The 21,949-nt window shown below is 42.4% G+C and overlaps 2 protein-coding genes across 2 annotated transcripts; both read left to right on the forward strand.

Annotated features, from left to right (window-relative positions):
• Positions 1–1,385: 1,385 nt before the first annotated feature.
• LOC142586966 (uncharacterized) lies at positions 1,386–8,584 on the forward strand. The gene is made up of 3 exons (XM_075697836.1): positions 1,386–1,457; positions 2,123–2,207; positions 7,905–8,584. The coding sequence occupies exons 2-3, from the start codon at positions 2,135–2,137 to the stop codon at positions 8,450–8,452; spliced, it is 621 nt and encodes a 206-aa protein (XP_075553951.1). The 5' UTR covers positions 1,386–1,457; positions 2,123–2,134; the 3' UTR covers positions 8,453–8,584.
• Positions 8,585–12,499: 3,915 nt separating this feature from the next.
• Positions 12,500–17,221, forward strand: LOC142586967 (uncharacterized). Its single transcript, XM_075697837.1, has 3 exons — positions 12,500–12,599; positions 14,120–14,205; positions 16,555–17,221. Exons 2-3 carry the CDS (start codon positions 14,133–14,135, stop codon positions 17,100–17,102), a joined length of 621 nt encoding a protein of 206 aa, XP_075553952.1. The 5' UTR covers positions 12,500–12,599; positions 14,120–14,132; the 3' UTR covers positions 17,103–17,221.
• The last annotated feature ends 4,728 nt before the right edge of the window (positions 17,222–21,949 follow it).

Genomic DNA, 21,949 nt, shown 5'->3' on the forward strand with positions numbered 1-21,949 from the left:
CTTAATTTTATGCCAAGAAAGATTGTAACCGTAGTAATGCAGGCACTTTCTGCTGCTGTTCACGCAAGATATATCACAATAATAAAATTGGGTGATCACCCTTTGGCAACATTTGATGATAGCACAAAAGGGAAACGCGTATTTACCAGAAACGCCTTCCCCGTGCAGGCCGACTTCATTTTACTGTAGGGCACTTCGAAGCAATGCCATATTTACAACTGATATATGTGACGAGGTTACTGGTCCTATTATACAAATTACCGCGTCATACAAAAAAAATTGCATAAATAAGCCAAGTGCAAGAAATTTGTTTCATCAGGTAGATACTTTCTCAAATAAAAGAAACATGTTTAACAGTTATAGGACTACATTTCTAACACTTATGCAGCAGAAAACAGCAAAATGTAACCGCAGGATACCTTCAAGCACTGCCTTTCTAAGTAACTTGATAACTGCCTAGTGTGTCAACCATACTTTCCAGATAACTATTCAGTGAAAAAAATAATACCAAGTTATCTAGTCGTGGCATTTATAAATAATCAACTGCCAAATTTGTTCGATAAAAGCGACCTTTCTATGCCTACATTTTAATCATTACGTAGGCACAAAAGAGCAAAGTATTGCCATGTAGCATATTGGTGTGCTGATTATTGCGTGGACGAGCCTAGACGGAACAGATTCTTAATGGAGCCCGGCATCGGTAGCTTTTTGTGCTTAAAGGTGTTGGTTACCGTTAAACGGATACGAATCATGTCGTGGAAGCCTTCCTAAGACGAACCCGTAACAAGCCTTAAGTGATGCAGCGCAATGTCTATAAAATTATGGATTTTGCAGAGCTGCAAACTATATAACGGTCTATAAATATTACCTCCACTGTCTGAAAAAATGAGAAGCAGCAGGCGGGAGTAAAAAAACACATTATATATATATATATATATATAGACACACTAACGCTTGTAGTGGTTCCTAAATGGCCTGTTGGCCCTCGTGCGACAAACACAGATGTTTCATGTTTCGCCCTCTCTGATTTGAAAACATATTTCAGAATCCCGTATCTAAGGAGTCCATTGGGAGCAAGCAACCCTCTCAGACGTCAGCGGTCGGTGACGATAGCGTCGTGTTGTGCCCATCGTCAACGCCGACGCACCGTTGCCAATCTCATCTTGTTAGGGACCGAAAGTGGAGCAATTGCGACTTCCGCGGACGTTGATGTCAAGATTGCACGCAGCGTTTTTAATACCCCGGTGGAGGTTACACGCGAATCGCACAATGTCTGCTTAACGTACGTAATCGGCAGTGTTTGTGGGGTCCTTATAAAAAGTGCACGCATACCAGGCGCCCAACATTCTCGCTCGAGGGGAGGAGTTCAGTTGAGCATATCGTGCTTGAAGACTTGATCTCCTTTCGGATCTCAGAAGCTCAGAACGTCTACATCATCAGGCACCGCCCAAAATCAGGTGAGTGATATGCTGATGTGCTGCTGGAGATAAATGTTGGTCGAAGAAACGCTTTTTTTTTTCAAAAGATAGCCAAAAAATTCCTGGAATAATTGCTGCGTTAGGCCGGGAATTCATAGAGAACATAGAAAGAATAGGTAAGTTCGTGTGGAAATAATTTAAGAAACGATAAAATGTCTCGCCTAATAAATTTTAAGGCTGTTATATTTTTTAGGACGGCATATTAAACATATATTTTACCCGTAAAGTCTAGCTCATAAAGATCAATTCCCTCGTCACTAAGATATACAGTTCATTTTATGCCACAGGCGTTTCATAGGTTAAGCACATGCTTTTGAGGGTGACAGCGGGATCTTTCTTATACTTTGCCCTTATGTAATCCCTGTTTCAAAGCGCGAAGACAATTCTGTAGCCGGAATTGCTGGTCCAATACTGTGGACTGAAATAGCTGCTTTGCACTATCAACAGACCAATATACATAAATTGAGGTTGACGAGCATCTGCGGTAAACATTTGAGGGTCTATTCGTTAGCCTTGAAAACGTCTTCGCCGACAACATATGATAAACTTGTTTCAAAGGACAAATAGGATCGGTTTAGTATTTCTCTTAGCATGATCTACATACCATGAATATTGACACATGGTTAATATATTGTTGTTTGCAGGTTTTCATAACTATGGCTTTTCGTTATATATGGTTGGCGGTCGTCTGCATGGCTCTATCGTCTGCTGTTGCGAGTATCATTCCCGGTAAGTGCCGTCATAGGATACGCACAGGAAAACGAATCAATTCGTCAGAGAGGTACGACGGAAGGCCCAGACTAGCTGGGTGGGAATCTCTTCTAAGCCCAAAAACTCGAGGTGCGCATATTGGCATGCATAAATTGCTGTTCGCGTTCCCAGTTTTCTTCTGCCTATTGTTGTAACGGGGCGTCTATCACTTTACGAACCTATTGCATCCTTATAGAACTTTAAAGTGCATAGGTCAGTTAGTATATCTAGTGCTTAGGTGACAGAAGCATCGAAATTATTTTTCACTGAACATATCACATCCATATATAGCTCAGCAGAAGATTACGAAAAATATATTATTACAGTCATAACTGTTCAACAATTTTGTAGGGCAGGGATAATTATTTTCTAAGCCGCGTTAACTAATAACACGAAGTGAGGTCACTCATAATGCAGTATGCAACACCTAAAATTGTGAATGCTATACTATCTGAAACTGCAGTTTTATTGGTAGTATCATCATTGTAGAGATATGTTTGCTTCAATGGCACGAAAATTATCCTCTGTTACAGTCTTTCAGTGTACATATTGAATTGCGGGGCCTTTCAGTCGGCATATCCCTGAAAATAAATGCGCACAGGCCTTCGTAAAGAAGCTGCATTACGGGCGACGACTTACAGTCATCGACCGCAATTGGCAGTTTATAGTTGGCTGTCTGGTCTTCCTCGATGACCGAACCTTTAAGCACTTTCTCTACTGTGACTCTACAGTGATCTTTAGAGTTCCTTACACTATTACCTAGAGCGAAATCTGAAAGGACCAAGAATGCGAGTTTGCTAAGGGGCCCTGTGCTGTTTTAGGGATTGCTGCCATAGGGGTATGCGCCGGTTTGCCTTTGAGATAGCTCGGCCTAAGTGGCTGCTGTCAAATGAGGAAATAGATCAGTGAAGAACTGGCCTTTATCCAAAGCAAACCCTACAGAATGAGGAAAATGTGTAATAAAACACCGTAAACGGGAAAGAAAGAAGAAATACAAGAAAATAAAGATAGCGAAGGAATAAAGTATTATTTTATTCTGCCGTATGTAAAGTGCAAAACGAACCGTATGAGCGACAAGCAAGCGTCCCATTCGCAGCTTATTGCGTAAAGAAAATTGTCTTGAATTGTTGATCAGCGATGTGTGCGTCATAAGAAAGTGATTATTAAATCGTATAAACATATTGAAAATCCACAAAGGCGTGCACAAAGTCGCACATTGAGCAGGTTCAGCCCGTGTCGCCTTCAAAGAGACTTGAAAAAGGTCACTGTCTGAAAATGACAAAGAGCTATGAACTCTTTGTATGGGCCAGACCAGGGACTAAAGGCATTCTCAACTGGTAGAAGATGCTTATCACGTCAAACCAAATGGCCATGTTGCGTTGGCGTTGTTGTCTGCTGTGTTGTTTGGTGGCTATGTTGGCGTTAAGCTGGCGATAGTATGGCGGACACTCGATGACCAGGTGCTCAGCTGACGCGTCCTGTTTGTGACAGTAGCTACCAGCAGGCAACAGCATCTTCTTCATTCAATAAAGAAGAAGAGGTTGAACACCTCCAGACATAGTCACGTGTACCAGCATAATAACCATGCGTGCTAACACTTCATATACCCTGACGCGCAAAAATGTGTCACTTCTTAATAAGTCAGATATCTTAGCCTGGCCGTCAAAGCAAGTGATCTTACTAAGTTGCTGTCGCAATCTAAATAAAGAAGGCTGCCATTCTTTACTGAAAATATAAGAGAGGGTCAAAGGATCCGGTTCAATATAGGCCTGTAATATCACTGGCTCGGAATGCATTGAAAACAAACTTGATGACCAGCCAGAGATGCTAGGTGTCGCCGTTTTACAATTTAGTATGTTAATAAACTAGTATTACATTACTGCGATTTAGTACTTCTAGATCCATCCTCAAGCCAGAGTAGATAGCCCATCTACTTGCAAACACTTTCGGATATATATTTTACAACTTGAATTAAACTGAACAGTTCGTTCGTCGTGAATGACATCGGGCGTGAAAATGGAGCAGTCTTGCTCGCACAATATGTAGCGTCATAACATGGAACATTCAAACTTTCATTGCTTGTGGAAATGTCAGTGAACGCAAACGTGAAGAAATATTGTCGAGGTTCATTTGGAAAATGGGTAGGTAAACGTGGTGATGGCTCTACAGATATATCTGCTGTAAAATAACAAGGCTATCAAAATTTTAATGCACCGATACTTGATGTTGCTCACCTACAGTTAACGAGTAAGCTAGAAAAATAAAAAAAGAAGAAATGTACAATACTGCTGCAGAGAAAGCGTCGTCTGTCTTCGAACATTTCGCGTTTCATATACTTCTGCATCTGAAAGAAAGGTCTTTAAGAAAATAACGCTTGTGTGTAATATGAGAAAAAACAGTTGCCTATGTGCTAGTTAGCTTAATAATGAACCCATGTGAGACAGAACAGCCGGGCCGTATAGGTTTGCTCACACACCGAGAGTGTCCCGATCCGAAGACCTCAAGTACCTAAAGTACGATGCATAAAAGGGCATCGCAGGGCGAGTTATCATTCTAGGTAATATTGTGAGAAAATTTGCACCTGGGACCACCACAATATATCACGAGTTTCCGTTGCCGACACGTGTACAGAGCCCGTGTTCAGAGCCCGTGTACAGAGCACATAGCTTGGCCTAAGTAGATGTCGATTGGGGAAAATAGGTCTGTGAAGGACTGGCTATCGTATTTATCCAAAGCAAACTTCGCGAACTTTGCAGGGATGTAAAGTGTTCAGGTCAAAATTACTTATGGAAGAAGCAAACGCCCCTCGCCCCTCACCCCCTCATCTACCCACGTGTCCGGAAAGAAACGTTCTCAGCCTGAGTGCAATCACAGCCAAGGGAAGGGTTTAAAGCACGTGAATCCCATCGAAGAAGAGATTTTAGGGTTAGAAGGGTTCGAGCACGGTGTCGAACCAAGAACCATTTGGTGGATCTGTGGTGAAGAAATACATTGAGCGATTTAGTTGGCTGTATTATAGTATTCTTAGTGATTGGGAGCCTGTCTCGGTCCCCGCTGGACCTCCTTTGCCGAAATGAGATGAAATCTGAATAGTGTGGACACCTTCCTTACAGCGTATAACAAATAGGTAGAAGTTGAAAAGATCGCTATATAGACATAGTATAAGCAGCGGTGACGTGTAACTCATTACCCACCATGAAGCTGGCAAGGATAAAGATTAAACGGGGCTCATAGATGCAAACAGTTCTTTGTTCTTCAGAACTTCTGCGTCAGTGTACATAACTATTCTCTGAAACATTATTCTGTGGTGCAAGTTGTGTAAAGTTCTGTGTTTCTCGGATGTCTCGCATGTGGTAGTGCATTCACATGCTGTATTTCCATAGTAGATCAGTGGCAGGAAATTCCGCACATAACTGTTGTTTACGAAACTAGCATTACCAATTTCACGTGTTGCATAGCTAACTAACTCAATTTCTGAAGGTGGTTTTCTTTACATTCGAAATAAGGGGCTTGACTGTAAGGTGCGAATACTAGCTGTTATTTTTGCCCTCTAATAAAGGAGGCCAAAATATACGTTGACAAATAGATGTAGTCTCAAGGATCACTTGATGCGGCGCGGCTTGCAGGAAACTTGAGAAAATATTTTTCAATGTCTGTTAATTATTCAGGAAAGATGCTATCGTCGCGAAAGCGAAATGGTACAAGACTGCATTGAAAAAGTTACCAGTATGTCTAAAGAACACAGAACTAAGAGTAGTTTCCTACGAGCTTATGCACAAACTACGATCAGGTCGCGGCGCATTACAAGGGTTCATTACTCTCATAAGTGCCCAATCAGAGTATAACAGGCACTTTTGAGTCCACGTGACGGGTGATAACGCATTTCAACGTAACTTGCCGTTAAGGTTTCAGGGGAAGATAGACAAAGAACAGCCCGCCAGCCGTAGAAATAATATGAAGAAAAACATGTCTAATTAGCCTGAGGGATGACTTCAAACGGATTTGTGCACTAGTCTTCCTAATATTGAATAAACGCCGTAAATGCCCCTATTAGCGCAAGATAGAATTCGCGATGGCAATCGGAAATTCTTTAGATAAATAATGCAGGAGTGCAAACATACCTTTTTAATTGAGAAAAGACTGTATTACTTGAGCCCTACCACGATTGCCAGTGTTTGATATCTTAGCACAGTTGCGTTTTAAAATTAATCGCGTGAATGAGCTCATTTTGCTATGTTTGGTAACAGAGAAAATTGTGTTCGTATCGAGCTTAGTGATAACAATTTCACTTGCTGTGCCCGGAGTTTGAGGCAAAGGTGCAAACAAACATCCTTCAATAAAGTATTACTTGTTTCATCGGCTTGTGTTTTGTAACTTCTAAGGTGGTCATTGAAGCAAGGCCATATACTTCTACAATATCCAACACACGTCGTTCTGACGCACTAAATGCAGTAAGAAAATGATGGTATTGGCACTTGCCGATAAATTTATATATTACATGGCATGAATGAACCATGCATATTTTCATCTGAACAGAGTAGAGCGACACGCTTGGCAATGATTTCTACGTTTTACAATTTTTTCAAAAAATATTTATGTCAGGTAGTCTAATTGTAGTGCGTAAGGTGGGTTATTGTCATCTGCGATATTTATTGGACGGAAAGAAGTGCATAATCAACTATTTACCAAAAATCACACCTTAACTTTTTAATTATTACATTACAGATTTATTTGCACTTAACGCATTCTAATTGGTGAGTCTGAAAGACATATCGACATGGAATGACATTTTAGAATGACATGCATTTCCAAAGTAATAATGTTCAAAGAATGTGATACATGGGCGTCCCGGTAACTTTTGGTTTTCCGTGCACAAAAGAGCCGTTTCATAAAACAAAAACTGAGTGGAACAACAGTGCATTTTTACCGCCCGATTGAAGGCACATATCACAAAATGCATGCCATTCTCTAAATTTGTTCCAAATGGATATGCCATGCAACTTCTCCGGCTACAATTTGCAAATTGCAGTATGGGCTGTAAAGTATGTAATAAGAAAGTGGAGAATCAATTGTGTTATTATTCGATTATGCATATCAATTTCTCTTGCGAGTATTGTCCGCCGCTTCGAAGAATGCAGTTGAAACAGTACAAATACGCTTTCTGCCGCAGGTGACGTTTAAAAATTCCCTAGGCCGGCCTTTCTGAGGCACCTTCTCCCTATTTACAAACTTTATACTCTAGAAGTTATGAGTGATAACCATGCATACTAACAAAATTGCAGAACAAACGATCGCGAGGGTAGGAAGAAGCACCTGCATTAAATACATACATACATTCATACATACATACATACATACATACATACATACATACATGCATACATACATACATACATACATACATACATACATACATACATACATACATACATACATACATACATACATACATACATACATACATACATACATACATACATACATACATACATACATGATATAGTTTCATGATATACATAATGATATAGTTTCGCAATCTTCAGAATGCCACCTTTCGGATTGGACCAGAGCTGTACTTGTGCTTTCGTGAGGCCCATAGTAGCTCGAAAATAGGCCTTGCAAGAAACTGTTTCCTTGAACTGAGCTAAGCGCGTCCTGCTACGTTTCCAATTTCAGATGATCCATGTGACTTCACAAACATCCAACTAGACGACGAAATGTTTTCCAAGCTGCTGGCCAAGCTTCCAGAAGGTCTCGAGCACGGCCCCCAGAGGTTCCACTCTCTCCTCCCAGGAGTTGATGTTGGCGGAATGACTGTGCGTGGCCTGAGCAAACTCCGCCAGTTCGGGCCCCCAATTCCTTACTGCGCCAAAGGAAAGCGCATGGTGCAAGTCGACTTCTACAATGGTGAACCTATAGAATTCGCCTCGCCATGGAAGACTTGCTCAGGCCAACAAGGAGAGTTAGCCCTTCGCTCCATGTTCTTGCGGTTCACAGCGCAATTTACCATTGTCGAGTCCTCTGGCGAAGGATTGAAGCTGGAATTCGAGCGTGCACTCCCTGTTACAACGGAGAACATCCGCGTGGTTGTCAGAGGTGCTGGGCATGTTGTGCTCAATACTCTTGAAGCACTGAGCGCACTCCTACCAAGTGTTCTTGAAGAAGCTTGGAACAGGCAATTTTCTTATAATCTTGCCAGGGCCTTCCGTATGGCCCGCGAGTGAAATATGCACAATAAAAAAATATCGGTGTCACCACACCGAAATTCAACCTGAAATCCAAAAAAAACACCGTCTTGCAATCATGTTGCTTTAACTTATTTCAAGAAACCTAATAAAATCTCTTACGTTTCTGGAGTGCTCTCGTTTTATATCTTTCATCGGCACGCCATGACGTCATTGTTCTTCTTTAGGTGCACCTAAAAGTTAGCGCTAGTCTTGAAGAAAAATAGCAAAAATGACTAGGTGTGTTGGCTGCAGCCATTTCCTGCATTCTGGAGGAGCGCTGGGCAACATTTGTTTAATTTTACTGCTCTGCCTTCCACAACAACGTTAAGGGAAGAAATGTGACATGAGAGAGCCGATAGGCTCCTTCACTTAAATTTGATACAAGATAAAGTGGAACCTTATAGGCGCTTTTATTTCTGGTCAGCGGGGAGTACTGGACAAATTTCTGAGAAAAATTTCACTAGCAACGTTACAGACAGATTCACAAATGAAATAGCCGTACGTTTTCGTCGACGTGTCATCCACAGGTGGCATATTTTGCTCAGGTGAACGTCTACTATAATACAACACGAAGACAATTTCAAGCGAAATAAAATGTCTCCCATTTCCCGCTTCGTCTAGTCGGAGTAGGACAATGAAGAAGTAGAATGGAATAGGTGGAAGGAAAGGTTGCAAAATCTTCTAAGCTAGAAAATATTGTACGCTGACGGGTCAACTTTAAACTCGAGTACCTCAAATACCTCGTGGCACCCACTGAAGGACGGCTGACAAAACTGCGAAAACTTTACAGCCGACGAAGTTGACCATGAATAAAATGTGATTGGCGTTAGAGCTTGCCTCTTATTTTTTCCAGTTGGCGAGCAGGAGACGATAACCAAGTGATTTTCTTTTGATTGTACACTAAATTTAGAGGTTGAAATGTCGGACTTCTCTATCGGGCCGTTGCATTTTTCCCACCGCACGGCTGCTTCATTTCCCCCAAAGCCAGGTCCGTCTGTAAAAGCTCAGTAGCTAAAGAAGCCCACTGAATGTGCGTTGAACAAAACAGTCTTTGTGCCTATTTATTAAAGAAGCTTTTAGGCTAACTTGAAATAGATGCCTAACACTCTATAAAAAAAGCGAAAGCAGCGCGATGGAGCAAGAAATTTTTTCGGTACTGATAAAGCAGCTTTTTAAAGCTCACTTAGAGCGCCGAAAAAGCCAGGGATTGATAAAGGAAGTTAGGTCATAGTAACGCCATTTGGGGGACGAATGGTCCACGGCGGTAGAAAATGTGCCCGCTATCCCACACCTCCAGGCATCCCATCTCTTCACATTCTCCTCGCACGAATTGATAGGAGGAAAAGAGTAAAACATTTATTCCCGAAGAAGTGGAACGCTGCACCGGCGTTTTGTCTGAGAACAACGCGTAGATGTCAAACTGAAGCGCACAACTTCGGTGCCAGCAATACTCAGCGCCGTTTCCTGATTTTTCTTGGGCCTTAGCTTGTGTCGCAGTAGTTCGCACTTTGAATTTAGCAATACTAGGAAGGAGAACATGGTGGTCACCCACCAGAAATATATGCGTGTACACTCGTGTTTGCACTCGTGTGTAATTTGACTAGGCCAATTATTGATCCTCTTATATGTTTAGTGCCAACGAAGACCAAGACATGTGTCAAAGCTATACCACTGAGTCGGTAAAATATTTCAATAGGTAATTTACGCGGGTTAATAAAATATTTTCTGATTCAACAAAATAACTGTACTTCTTCATTATCCCCTATTATTGCAGCACTTATTGAAACAATAATATCGTCGTAATATGTAGAATCGTCTAGATTTCTCGAATTGGGTCCTCACAAAATACGGTGAGTAACCGGACTTTTTGAGCAACATAATGCGCGTAGATGAAGCCAATATTCACAGAAACGAACAAGTAAACTTGTATAATGCACAGTAGTGGAGCTGCTACAATACACACTAGGTCAAGTGCAATTGGCACCAACATCAGTGGTCGTTCAATGTGGGGTGCCCATATTACGCTGGAGCTAAATAAATAGAGGTGGGCAGCAAATGCATGACTGCTCAAGATAAAACAAATTCAGTACGTCTTATTTAAAAAGAATGAATTTAATGTATTGAAAACATTATTGGCGAGCTTTAAAAATATCCCTATAAAGTAGATAATTGATGAATTCTATATTTGGAGAAACACTGCGCCATCTTTTCAGGGATGGGCAGGTAGTTTTTGACGTGTATGGTTTATACAGGAGCTAACCTGAAGTTTCTGGAACCTCGTGCACTGGCTGCTTATTGGCATGTTTCAAACACCTGTAAATTTTGCCCACTACACCTTGGAAACCGAAAGGCTGCTACAATTTCACAGTTTAAGATAAATAGTACCGAAGTTACAGGAACTTCCCTGAGAAATCTAGCGTCAATGTGAACGTTCTTTTACCTGTTTATGAACTTAAATAATTTTTTACTTCCATCGGGAGTTTTTACGCATCTCCAACTCATGGCCAACTCAAGATGAATTCACGAACAACGTCTAACACGCCGGATTTTCTGCGTAGCGGGGACCTTAAAGCTTTTAAAAGAATCCGCGTTAGATACTCGCAACCCACTGTTGCTAGAAGACGACAGGCATCATCTCGATCAGAATCAGTTTTACCTGGACTCATAGCATGTCCATCCTATAGTAAAAACATTCACACCTTTAAGGGTGTTTTCTTGTCGCACTGGTAACATCCTACACGTTGGCTCCCTTCAAAAATATTTAGAGGACGACAACGGAGCTCTAACTAGACATGTGATGACAAAAGAGGTAGTTGAAAACTATGTAATAATTCTTGTAGCCTTGGGCGCACAGAAATATCCCACAGGAGAGTTTCATAACTCTTCCTGTGAAACTCTCTGGCCACCTACCCCATTCTTGGCCAGTACCTCAGTATGAATGCACCACTCTCCCTGAAGGGATATGAAAGCCTGAATGCATTAACCTATGTGGCTCTGAACGCAGTGTCAATATAGCACCACACGCACCAAGCTTACACACGCAGTTTTGAGCATAAACTAGTGGCATCCATCAAAAAAATTCCCAGCAGCTAGTAAAAATTTGTAACTGTGATGCCAACGTTCTGCTGCCAGTTTTCAATATCTAGTTTCGAGTCTCGCGGTCAACAAAATTGTGTTATATGGTTCCTCGTACAATATACCGCCGCAGCATGGGCTGTCAGGTCTTATAATACAAAACACTTCATCATAGAAGTCAAGCGGGCGGCCGTGGCCACTGGGTCCCTGAACTAATGGCACTCCGAGAATTACACGCATATCCTCTAAACACTACAAATGTTTCGCTCTTTTACATTATAAATTTTGCTGAATATTGGCGACACCACAGCGTATAAATTTAGGTGCTCAACACAGAAGGCTAGGCGACACCCTACACGCACAAAAGGCGATCGTTAGGCGCTTCATGCCGCGAACCTCCATCATACATTTCTGACAATGCTTCGTGCCTGAAAACACTATAAACAAACTTTTTATCCTCGTTCATGAACGAATTTCTACGGAGGACGACTTATTGCTAATTATGCGTATTAAGAATAAGTGCGTGCCAAGAACCTATTGCATAAGGGTGGCAACATGCAATAGCGTGGCTTTTCACTGCTGAGCTGTATCAATCAATTGTAAAATAACCTAAACGTATTTGTAGAACTAGAAGCACAGGATGCGTCCAATTATTTCTCGACAACAGCGCTTTGGCTGAGGAAGAATAGACGTCCGGGTTTAGCACTGATAACACATGGGGAAAATATCCGTCGGCGGTGGTTGCTTGGTGGTGAAATCACCGAGCGTCTTAAATGTTGCACCGGCTAGCTCAAAAATCTTTTCCTGGAGCAACCTAGCTAATGAGCAATTCAAGCTTTCATAGAACGTGTCGTTAAGATTGTAAAATGCACCACAGGACATTTGCCGCAACTCGCAGTTATCGATGAGGGCAAGGCGCATCCGTTTTAGGCTTTATAAAGCTTTGCGATAGGCCACGAGCCTCAAACTCTTTCTGCTGCAGGCGCCGTGGGTACTTCCTTTCAAGGCAGGCCATTACGACTGTACGGCTCGTCGTGCCATACTCTCGCTTCAACGTTGTCGCATTGAAGTAAGTCTCTTTTGGTGTCTTATAATTGCTGTGGTATAGAACTAGATTGTAAGGGACGTCCTGCTGCCTCGGTTGGGACGAGGGACTCAGAAATTGCTGAACAAATGGCTATTGCGCTAGCCGTATTTGAAAGCTCGCGGGATGTCATGTATAGTGATTCAAGGTCCGCAGTCAGAGCTTTTGACAAAGGCACTGTTTCCAAAGAGCACCTCAGACTTCTTAGGGGCAAAGCAATCACGCACCACATCATTTATTGGTTTCCTGCAAATGAGGGTGAGATAATGGGTGCTCTTCTGAGCCTCATCGAGATGGCTCACGGGGATGCCCGTTAACTTGCCCACCACGCTACCCGCGACCAATTGGAAGCCGACTCCCCAGAGAATAGGGACGCGCCTTCCACCTACAAGGAGATTAATAAACACTACTATCTCAGCCGTAGAACCCACTTTGTTCCTCTTCCGCGCCTCAATAGAGCTCAAGCATTAACGCTCCGTCTACTATAAACTAATACGCATCCAAATCCGCCGCTCTTAGGTAAAATCTATCCGGATACTTACACGAATGGTACTTGCCGCGATTGTGGAAAAATAGCCAAGTTAGAACACATGCTCTGGCGGTGTGCCCGGTCACGCTCTATCATCGATAACAGCTCGGCCAGATGGGAGGCTTCTCTAGGCAGTCCTCTTCTGGCTGACCCACTCTGGGCTGTCCAGCAAGCCTACGATGCGGCCGAGAGGCACGGTCTCTCGGTTCCTACGTAGGAGCGGCCCGCTTCCTGAAGACTCACGATCTGCAGGACTTCAATAAAGTTTTACCATACCATACCATAAAACTAGTTTAACACAGAATAAAAAGAATCGAACTAACCGCAGTGAATAAGCGACGGCTTCTAAAGCAAGCGCAAGAGAATTTAGGATTCTCAAGTAATCATTGAAGTGCCCTAATCAATTTTTTAAGAACAATAATGTTTTCAGCAATATGCTACTATCAGAAAAAATAATTACTTTCATTCAAACGCTATAGGGAAGACGGGCGCTTTCACCTCTGCAAAATATCAGTTTATCCTGAAAGAAAAGATACACTTCTATCAGTCACCTTGGGAAGCTTTATTGTCATATTGAATTTTCATGTAATGACATGCAGACAATACTACCGCGTCTGCACTTTTCTTTTTTTTTTGCTCTATAGAAGGTTGGCATCTTCTAACATAAAACTGCGATATTGACACCCTATGACTGGGGGAAAAATAAAAGAAGAAAAAGTCTTTACGGGATATTTGGACTGTTCTTCACCCACAATGTGCTTTAATGCTACAATGAACTGGCGAGTTTCTTAATTACAAAAAAACTAAGTTTTTAAAAGGGTTTGTAAATTTGTCACTTCAGGGTAACTAGAACTATGGAGTTGTATTTTTTAGCACACTAGAGTATTTAGGTTTACATGCTGTACGTGCCACAAGGGGAGATGCACTAAAGGTCAGTGATTTATTAATGCGCGTTCTGTGAACATTTACTTTGCAGGAACTGCTTGAAGATGAGGCCAGCGACAGTTCTGGCTGTAGCCGCCTATTTGGTCACGTCTTGTGCTGTAACGCTCTGCGGGGCCGGTGAGGAGATGTTTGTATTTCCTTTTCTCATAATCGAACCTTTTTGATCTTGGTAAGTTGAACGACTGCTGCCAGTTGTTATGGCGGTTTAGGTGACGGTGGACATATATGCGTTAACACCCAAGCGCACCTAATGCATAGGCGGATTTTAGTAAAGCGCACGAATCAGCCTTTGCCTGTTTCAGTTCCGGCCGATAGAAAAGTGATAAAGTTACAAGTGGTAGAGAAAATTCATTACCTCTTTAAGACTGACACCTGAAGACGCACAAGTATGAAGTTGGTAGTTCGTACTTCTTGTTACTGTTCGCAAAAGACGCTAGAAACAGCGACTGCTACCATATTCCTCTAGTCTTACGTGAAACTTGAGATCGGCTCCCACGCATTTACACAATGTTCTCGATTCATGTGTTTTAAATGTGTGAAAGAAAGCTGTTTGAATGCATGGATAATGTTCTTCTAGCTCCTCTCACTTCTCAACCGTCTAAAAAATGGCAGTGTATTGCGTGCAAGAAAGTGCGTTATTACACGGTAGAGGTAAGTTCTGTAGAATGTCAGTTGGAATGGAAAATATTTGAACGTTATTTAGCTCCCACAAAAAAAAAATCCACACTTCTCGTCAGTCACTGGAGAAAATTGTGATAAAGGTATAATTGTATAATAAATGCGCACAAAATACTTTATATGCATGCATATTAGGCTAACCGAGGTTGGTGTAATCAAGACTAGGTGAATAAAGGTAGCCGCATTCTCATGTTTTGGAGAAAGTATTCCACAACAGCAAACGGTACTTGTCTTCGTCTGTGCAAACACTGCTTCATTTGAGCGCTTCGTAAGCGTTTTTCTCTGGCAAAGGTGAGAAGTATGCAGAGCTACCTAAAAGAGATTGATGGTTGATAAAGTCAAATAAAGATTTTCACTTTGAGCGATAATATGTTAATGGGAGAGAAAGAAGTGACATGTCAATATTCGGAACTTCGTAAACAAAAAGTTCTGATGATAGCATAGACCAGACAAGGATAAGTTGTGCAGTTCACATGGTGTCTAGCACCTTTTAGGGGGTCGACAATGTGTAACAAGTTTCCTCCATTAATTAGGGTATTCCTGCCTGTTTTAAACTCCTGGCAGTTGGTTGGTGTATACAAAAGACGAGCTAGTTTCATTTCCAGGTTAGTGAATTTATGTGGAAATACACAAAGTACTGGCTGGTGTAATAGATCCACTTTTTGATCAGTGAGATCAATGCAGCTTCAAGAACATCATTTATACAGTACATTAGCAATCATATACTGTACATGTGTAAACAAAGAATGGCAAATGAATATCAACTTTTGCAAAACTTTCTCAATCTCCTTTACACGATGCTCATGCCCTTCTTTCTTTGCCTATGCCTTCAACGATATTACTTTGAGTAGCTCCTTGGAATTCAAATGTTTAGGTGTAGCACTAACACACCATTTGTCATAGTCGAAACATCTATATGTCACCTGTAACAAGTTCCTTAAAAGACTAGGTTACATTCATCGTGTGATGCGTCTTGTTCCTCAAGAAAATAAACTTCTTAGATATAAAACCCTCATTCGCCCCGTTCTCGGATATGGCTGCGTTGTATAGAATCTATACAAACACTGCGACGTCAAAAAAAAATAGGATCAGCGCAAAGAAAAAGGCAGTGCGTTTTGTTTGTAGGGGATATAACAAGGAATTTTCACTGGCTTCCTCTCTTCCAATACTTGGTCTTACTCCTCTTGCAGAGGGTTGGAAACTTGAATGCATAAAATTCATTCACTCCTTAATCATTTCTCCTCGCGTATCGTCTCGGGATAACTATTTGACTTTTTCCAAACCTTCATGTAGGAGTAGTCCCCATGGACTAAATATCTCAGCCTTTTTTGCCCACGCGGATTTCATTAAAACTCCTTTTTTTCCATCAAGCATTGAAGCGTGGAATTCGTTATCGGGAAATATGCGTTCACTGCCACTGAAACAATTCACGGATGCTTGCTTATAGGTGCTTGTATGTTTGTTGCTCATCTCAATCCAGCAATAGCCTCATTGAGGCTGCAGTATAAATAAATAAATAAATAAATAAAAAATAAATAAATAATAGATAAAATTTATGAAAGTGTTTCGATAAACTTATCAAAAGTTGCTGCTTGCCTCGAAACGGCAGGAACAGCTTATAGCTTTAGTCTCTTCCACTCTCATTTTTCCATGAAACCTGATTGCGTTCACAGTTTTCCAGGGCTATATAGTAACTGGCTCCGGTACGTATAGTTAGTGCACTGATGCTCTGCTTAGTAAAAACATTATCATGTTGACTTTACTAAAACAGCTATTTTCATGTCCCAGAGACTACCTGTGATATCTCGGACCTAAATCTGGACAACGAAGTAGCCCGGGTACTCGCCAGACTACCTGAAATTCAGGCGTCCGGTCCACAGGAGCTGCAACCGTACTTCCCTGGACTTGAAGTCGCTGGATTCACCATTAAGGGACTCAACAAACTCCGTCTGTGTGGGCCCTTGTTCCCGTACTGCGTCAACGGAAGTCGCATGCTACAAGTAGACTTCGTCAATGATGGCGACATCGTTTTATCGTTGCCATGGAAGGCTTGCTCAGGGCACGAAGGACGCTTCAGCGTTCGCGCCATGTTCTCCCGGTTCACCGCGCAGTTTCGGATCCTCAAGCCCTCTGAGGAAGGCGTCAAGCTGGAACTGATGGGTCGCATTGTTCCTGTCACAACAGAAGGCCTCCGCGGGGTGGTCGAAGGCGCCGGTACCGAGGTGCGCTCCGCGTCTGAAATTCTGAGCGTCGTCTTCCCTAGTGTAGTCAATGAATTGTGGTACTGGCAGTTTTCTCTTGACTTTGATAGGGCCATGCGTAAAGCCCTCGAGTGAGTAATTTTCTAGACTAAAATTAAATGTCGCTATACAAGAACACCCCGTGGCACACTTGCGCAAGCTTGACTCACCCCCCCCCCCCTCCGCCCCATAAGTGTATGATCGTGCACTCTCCTGTATGTACTACACTAAAGAAAACAAAATGTGCAGGGGTTTGTGAAACTTTCTATGAGTTTTCTTTTCTGAACAATGGGTGCTGTCTGTACTGAAGAAAGTTGTGTCGGCATCGTCAATGATTTGCTGAAATTGAGGAGTACAAGAGAAAAGCTGTATTTAACCTTATGCCACCACGCATATCATTACACTATAGAAACGGAAGGCAAACAGATAAATTGTCTGCACAAGACGAAATGAGTACCTTTCTTTTACTAAAGCATAACTATAAAGTCTAGAAAACATTAGAGGCGTGTTTTAAAAATACCCGCAATGAAGTAGATTATTCACCAAATCAATATTTAGTGAAACAGCGCGCCATCCTTGCAGTGATGCGCAGGTAGGTTCTGACGTCTCTGGTTTTTATAGGAGCCAGGCACGTACAAGGGATCTTTTTCGGTAGGGAGGGGGGGGCAACCCAAGGTAAATTTTCAATGCAAATGAGGAAGGGGGTACCTTTATTAGTACAAATATTAATGACGCCCGCCATTCGCCATGAAGACTCGTAAACGCGCAAAAAGTAAATGAAATGGTGAATGTCACAGGTACGCCTGTAAGACAAAACTCTACTTGGAAAACAAGGAACCACATCAAATGGACTCGCGAGGGAAAAGAGCACAGGAAGAACACTGCCAAGACCAAGTAAACAAACGGAAGTGTAAAATTATGATTTCTGTCGTAGCGTGTACTGCTTTAAGAAAAGCAGCAGTTCGCAACCCAGGCACACGGACCACGCGGGGTTCTATTATTCCTCTAGCCATTCGCACAACCAAAGAAAATCGTCTACTTGAGGCCTTTCCAAAAAGGCGTTGTACTTGAGACCTCTGGAGCGTCTGCTGTTGTTGAAAAATGTTTTCATCGACGGAAGCAATGATGCATGCATCAGGGTGTATACAAAGCCTATGGAGTCTGAACATTTCTCTCTTCGAAAGTCTACCTGCCGTAGTTGCTTAGTAGCTATGGGGTTGAGCCGCTAAGCACCAGGTAGCAGGATTGAATCTTGGCCATGGCAGCCGCAATTTCGATGTGGGCAAAAAAGTGAAAACAGCCGTGTACTTGGATATAGGCGCACGTTATAGGAACCCCAGTTGGTCCAAATTTCCGGAGTCCCCCACGACGGGGTGCCTCATAATCTGATCGTTGTTCTGGCATGTAAAACTGCATAATTAATTATTTAAATCTTCAAAAGTCTGCGGTACAGTTAATTTCACTACTGAACCCGTTTTGCTCATAAATTTCACTGCCAACTCAAGTGAAGCTTGACAATAAATAGTTGCAGCGATGCAAGCATTTAATTTCAGTTCAATAAAGAATTAGGCTTTCATGATTCCACTATAATTGGCGAGGGAAAACGTATAAAATTACGCACTAATAATTCTTTTGTTAGCCCCTTATTTGGGTAGCGGAAAAAGTTTGAAGTACGAATTATCTGCAGCATCGCGGAGGGACAGTCGCTGGCGCCTATAAGGGCGTGGTCGGGGCTTTATTGTAGACTTAAGTTGTAATGCGACTATAGTAGTATTTTTTGAATTACCTCTGGAAGAATTATAGATAAATGTATAGTTGCGGAACAATCACAGTTCTTTCGCATCCCTTGTTTACAGCTCTACTAAGTGTCAAACCCCACTTCTATTATTATTTGGGAAGTTGCGTAACGATGCGTGGCCGCAAGTCCCCTAAAACCATATGGAGCGCAGGAAGCTGTGGTTCTAGACGTACTGCGCCCACCGTGGAAGGTTAGAAAAACAACCACAAAAGCGCAGCAGAGATGTGGCTACGCCAGCCGGCTTGGCTGATAAATGTCGAAGCGTCATTCAAAACACACAAAATCATTCTCCACTTCCGCTGGCGTTTTCTCTACTTCCTTTTTGAATATAAAGGTGTTGATCTGGAAATATTTTCATAAAGAATGGTTAAATTTGTTAATTTCCGATTTTCCTTCCTGTTTGGCTGTTGCCTTGGCTCTCTCTCTTAATATAGCGCCTAATTTCTCAACTCCTTGCGACTCTTGTTTCCAGTTGCAAATTTTGCACGAGAAATGCTGTACAGTTAGGGAAAAACCAGACGAGGTTACGGGTTACAGTCATATTTCTTATGGGTTTTGGGTTATTGCAGGGTTTGGTCATGGACGCTGTTTCGCATTATTTTATTTTCCACGTTATGTAACCCATATAGCGGGTACGTGGTTCCGAGGATCTGCCAGCGTCGTGGCGAGCCGTCACTCGGGGAAATAATGAAGCAAAAGGAAAAGCTAAACGCAACTGGTTGTTTCTCCTACCCCAACTCGTTGCTCGAGCATACAGACCAGCTGACTACGAACAGAATCCCTTCTCTAGTCCGTTGATCAGTATATACAAAGAAGGTTGAACTAACGAAGCAGCAGCGATGGGCGTGACCGTTGGGATAAATGGTGAAAACTGAACCCATCTCGATTTAATCGCGCGGGCACCGAATCGATGAAGAAACAGGCCTTCACACCCCAGGACATGCCGATAACGACCGCCATTCAAAAGGAGTAAAAACGGTAACAGAATGTTGACCGCCCAGTCAAGTCAAGTCTCAACATTGATTTCACGGCTCTTTAGGAATATATGTGAGGAGTGGTGGCGTGGGCGGGGACGGGGGGCGGGAGGCTAGCCCGCTTAATTTAAGGGGACAGGAAGCGCCCTCCCCCCCTGCGTACGTGCCTGAGAGGAGATAAGTTCAAGTCGCTAAAACCTCGTGCTCTGCCTGTTTGTTAGCATGTATCAATCGCTTATAAATTTTGTTTATGTAATCTCGGTTACAACGAACGCAACGCTCTTCTGTGGGAGTTAAAGCGATTGCATAACAGTCCAGTCTCAGAGATTAAGATTCTCGGATCATAGGCCCTCGCGTCGCAGGCTTACAAAGAGACGCGGGCGCTGCTGCGTTTTATGAAAATGACTGTCCTCAGTGACCGATTATTCTCGAGTAGTTATGGACATTCGCACGTATTCACACCAATAGTACATTCTTTCCTCCCTCTTGTTTCTTTTCTTCCATTAAACTCCTTCCCCTGTGTAGGGTAGCAAACCGGACGTGCGCGTGGTTGGCCTCCCTAGCTTTCCTTCCTTCCTCTTCCTCCTCTTCGTTGCGCAATGCTCTTTAGACACTTAAAGGCTTCAGCACTTTGATATTGTTACGCGTTATTCCCGCGCACTGAAGCACGCATCCTTCCGAGCACGGAAGAATGCGCAAGAAAGACGGTGAAGGCGACGATGAGAGTAGCGCTCGTGTTGTTGCTCTGCCATCTAGCCTGCAATTGCCTCTCTGCATATATATTGTAAATACGATTTTCTATCCCTTTTCGCTACTCTCGTCTCCGTGGCATTTGAGATTAAAAGGACCACGTTATGGCTGAGCGATACAGGAAGTTTGAAGCATGAGAGTAATCACACCTCTTGTAAGAAATTACTCATTCAGTGACGTCAACTTATTACAAGCTAATTTTCCTAACCAGGTGGAAGATTTGTCCAATGGGCTGAAAGAAGCGAAAGCGACTCAATGTAAACATTTTTGGGATGCAGGATAAATATGATTACTCATGTGTAAGAAACACTTAAGAGCGTCGGTAGGAAACGTTCAGTGCGAAAATTTCCTGGAGGTACACCTCAAAAGCTCGCACCTGGAGGTGCAGAGGATATTCCTTCAGCATGTTCAACAGCACGCAAAGGCCAGTGGAGCTCTGGACTAAGGGACCCATCCATGGCACTTTGAGCCCCTTCCCCGCTGTCTGAAAGTTCACTGCTACTAACACTACTACTATTACGTCAGCAAACGCTCGAAAGCGTTATACACCCGTTATTCGCAATGTTTCACAGAGGATTAGATGGACTGTACGTGGTCATATAATCATATTTGTTATAACTAGCAGCCATATTGAGAGTGTACTTTCATCGAATACGATACGAATTGTCCTACGAGTTATGATGGCTGGAAATATTTTCTGAATGCTCGTTGTCTACTTCTTTTCACGCTATATATGAGCTTTATAGTAGGTTTGCGCGGTGTTCTGAATTAACTGAAGAAGTCACCTTGTTGATATTTTGCGAAAATAAGATGTATGTTATGGGGTTCTAACTAGGTAGAGATTATGGTCGAGTTAGCGCTTTAGCTGTGTATTCGGCATTCAAACATTTCAGGACCTTGTAGGTGTGTTTCACGAATATACAGAGCTCAAGAAAATACCGGATTATCATGGTTAATCGCCTTGAATGTTTAAATGAGGGCGCTATAATTAAAACCATAATAATAAATTATATCCGAAAGTGCTTGAAAGCATTACATGGCCGTTATCTGCAATTTTACGAAGTGTCCCGAGATAACTACATGTAACATCGCGTCCGCATTCCGAAAAAGCAAAACAAAACTCAAGCGCTTTTGTTAATAATAATGCAGATTGTTTAAAATCACTGTCTTAATAACAATTTTACGAGGATACTAGATACTCGTTTTCTGCCGATTTCCGTTATTTACAGGAGCCACGTATTAGGTTCCTTTGGTGTGGGAGCGGATCTAAGTAAGGCACCTGGGCGCGAACTCAATAAGCTACACCCTTCGTGTGAACTTTTCTAGTCAAAACGTCCGTGCATTAATGTCGCATTGCAACCAAAGGGTCAGCGCACCTGATTTGCGGGGTCATGTTAGAGCGAGAAGGTAACAAATCTCGG

Source organism: Dermacentor variabilis, chromosome 7 (assembly GCF_050947875.1).
Source record: "Dermacentor variabilis isolate Ectoservices chromosome 7, ASM5094787v1, whole genome shotgun sequence".
Classification (NCBI taxonomy): Eukaryota; Metazoa; Arthropoda; class Arachnida; order Ixodida; family Ixodidae; genus Dermacentor; species Dermacentor variabilis.

Bases quoted from the DNA above. Each gene is read 5' to 3' on its own strand.
- LOC142586966 (XM_075697836.1), top strand. From the start codon at position 2,135: ATGGCTTTTCGTTATATATGGTTGGCGGTCGTCTGCATGGCTCTATCG. The intron at 2,208-7,904 runs GTAAGTGCCGTC...TTCCAATTTCAG, and splicing joins TGTTGCGAGTATCATTCCCG to ATGATCCATGTGACTTCACA.
- LOC142586967 (XM_075697837.1), top strand. From the start codon at position 14,133: ATGAGGCCAGCGACAGTTCTGGCTGTAGCCGCCTATTTGGTCACGTCT. The intron at 14,206-16,554 runs GTGAGGAGATGT...TTCATGTCCCAG, and splicing joins TGTAACGCTCTGCGGGGCCG to AGACTACCTGTGATATCTCG.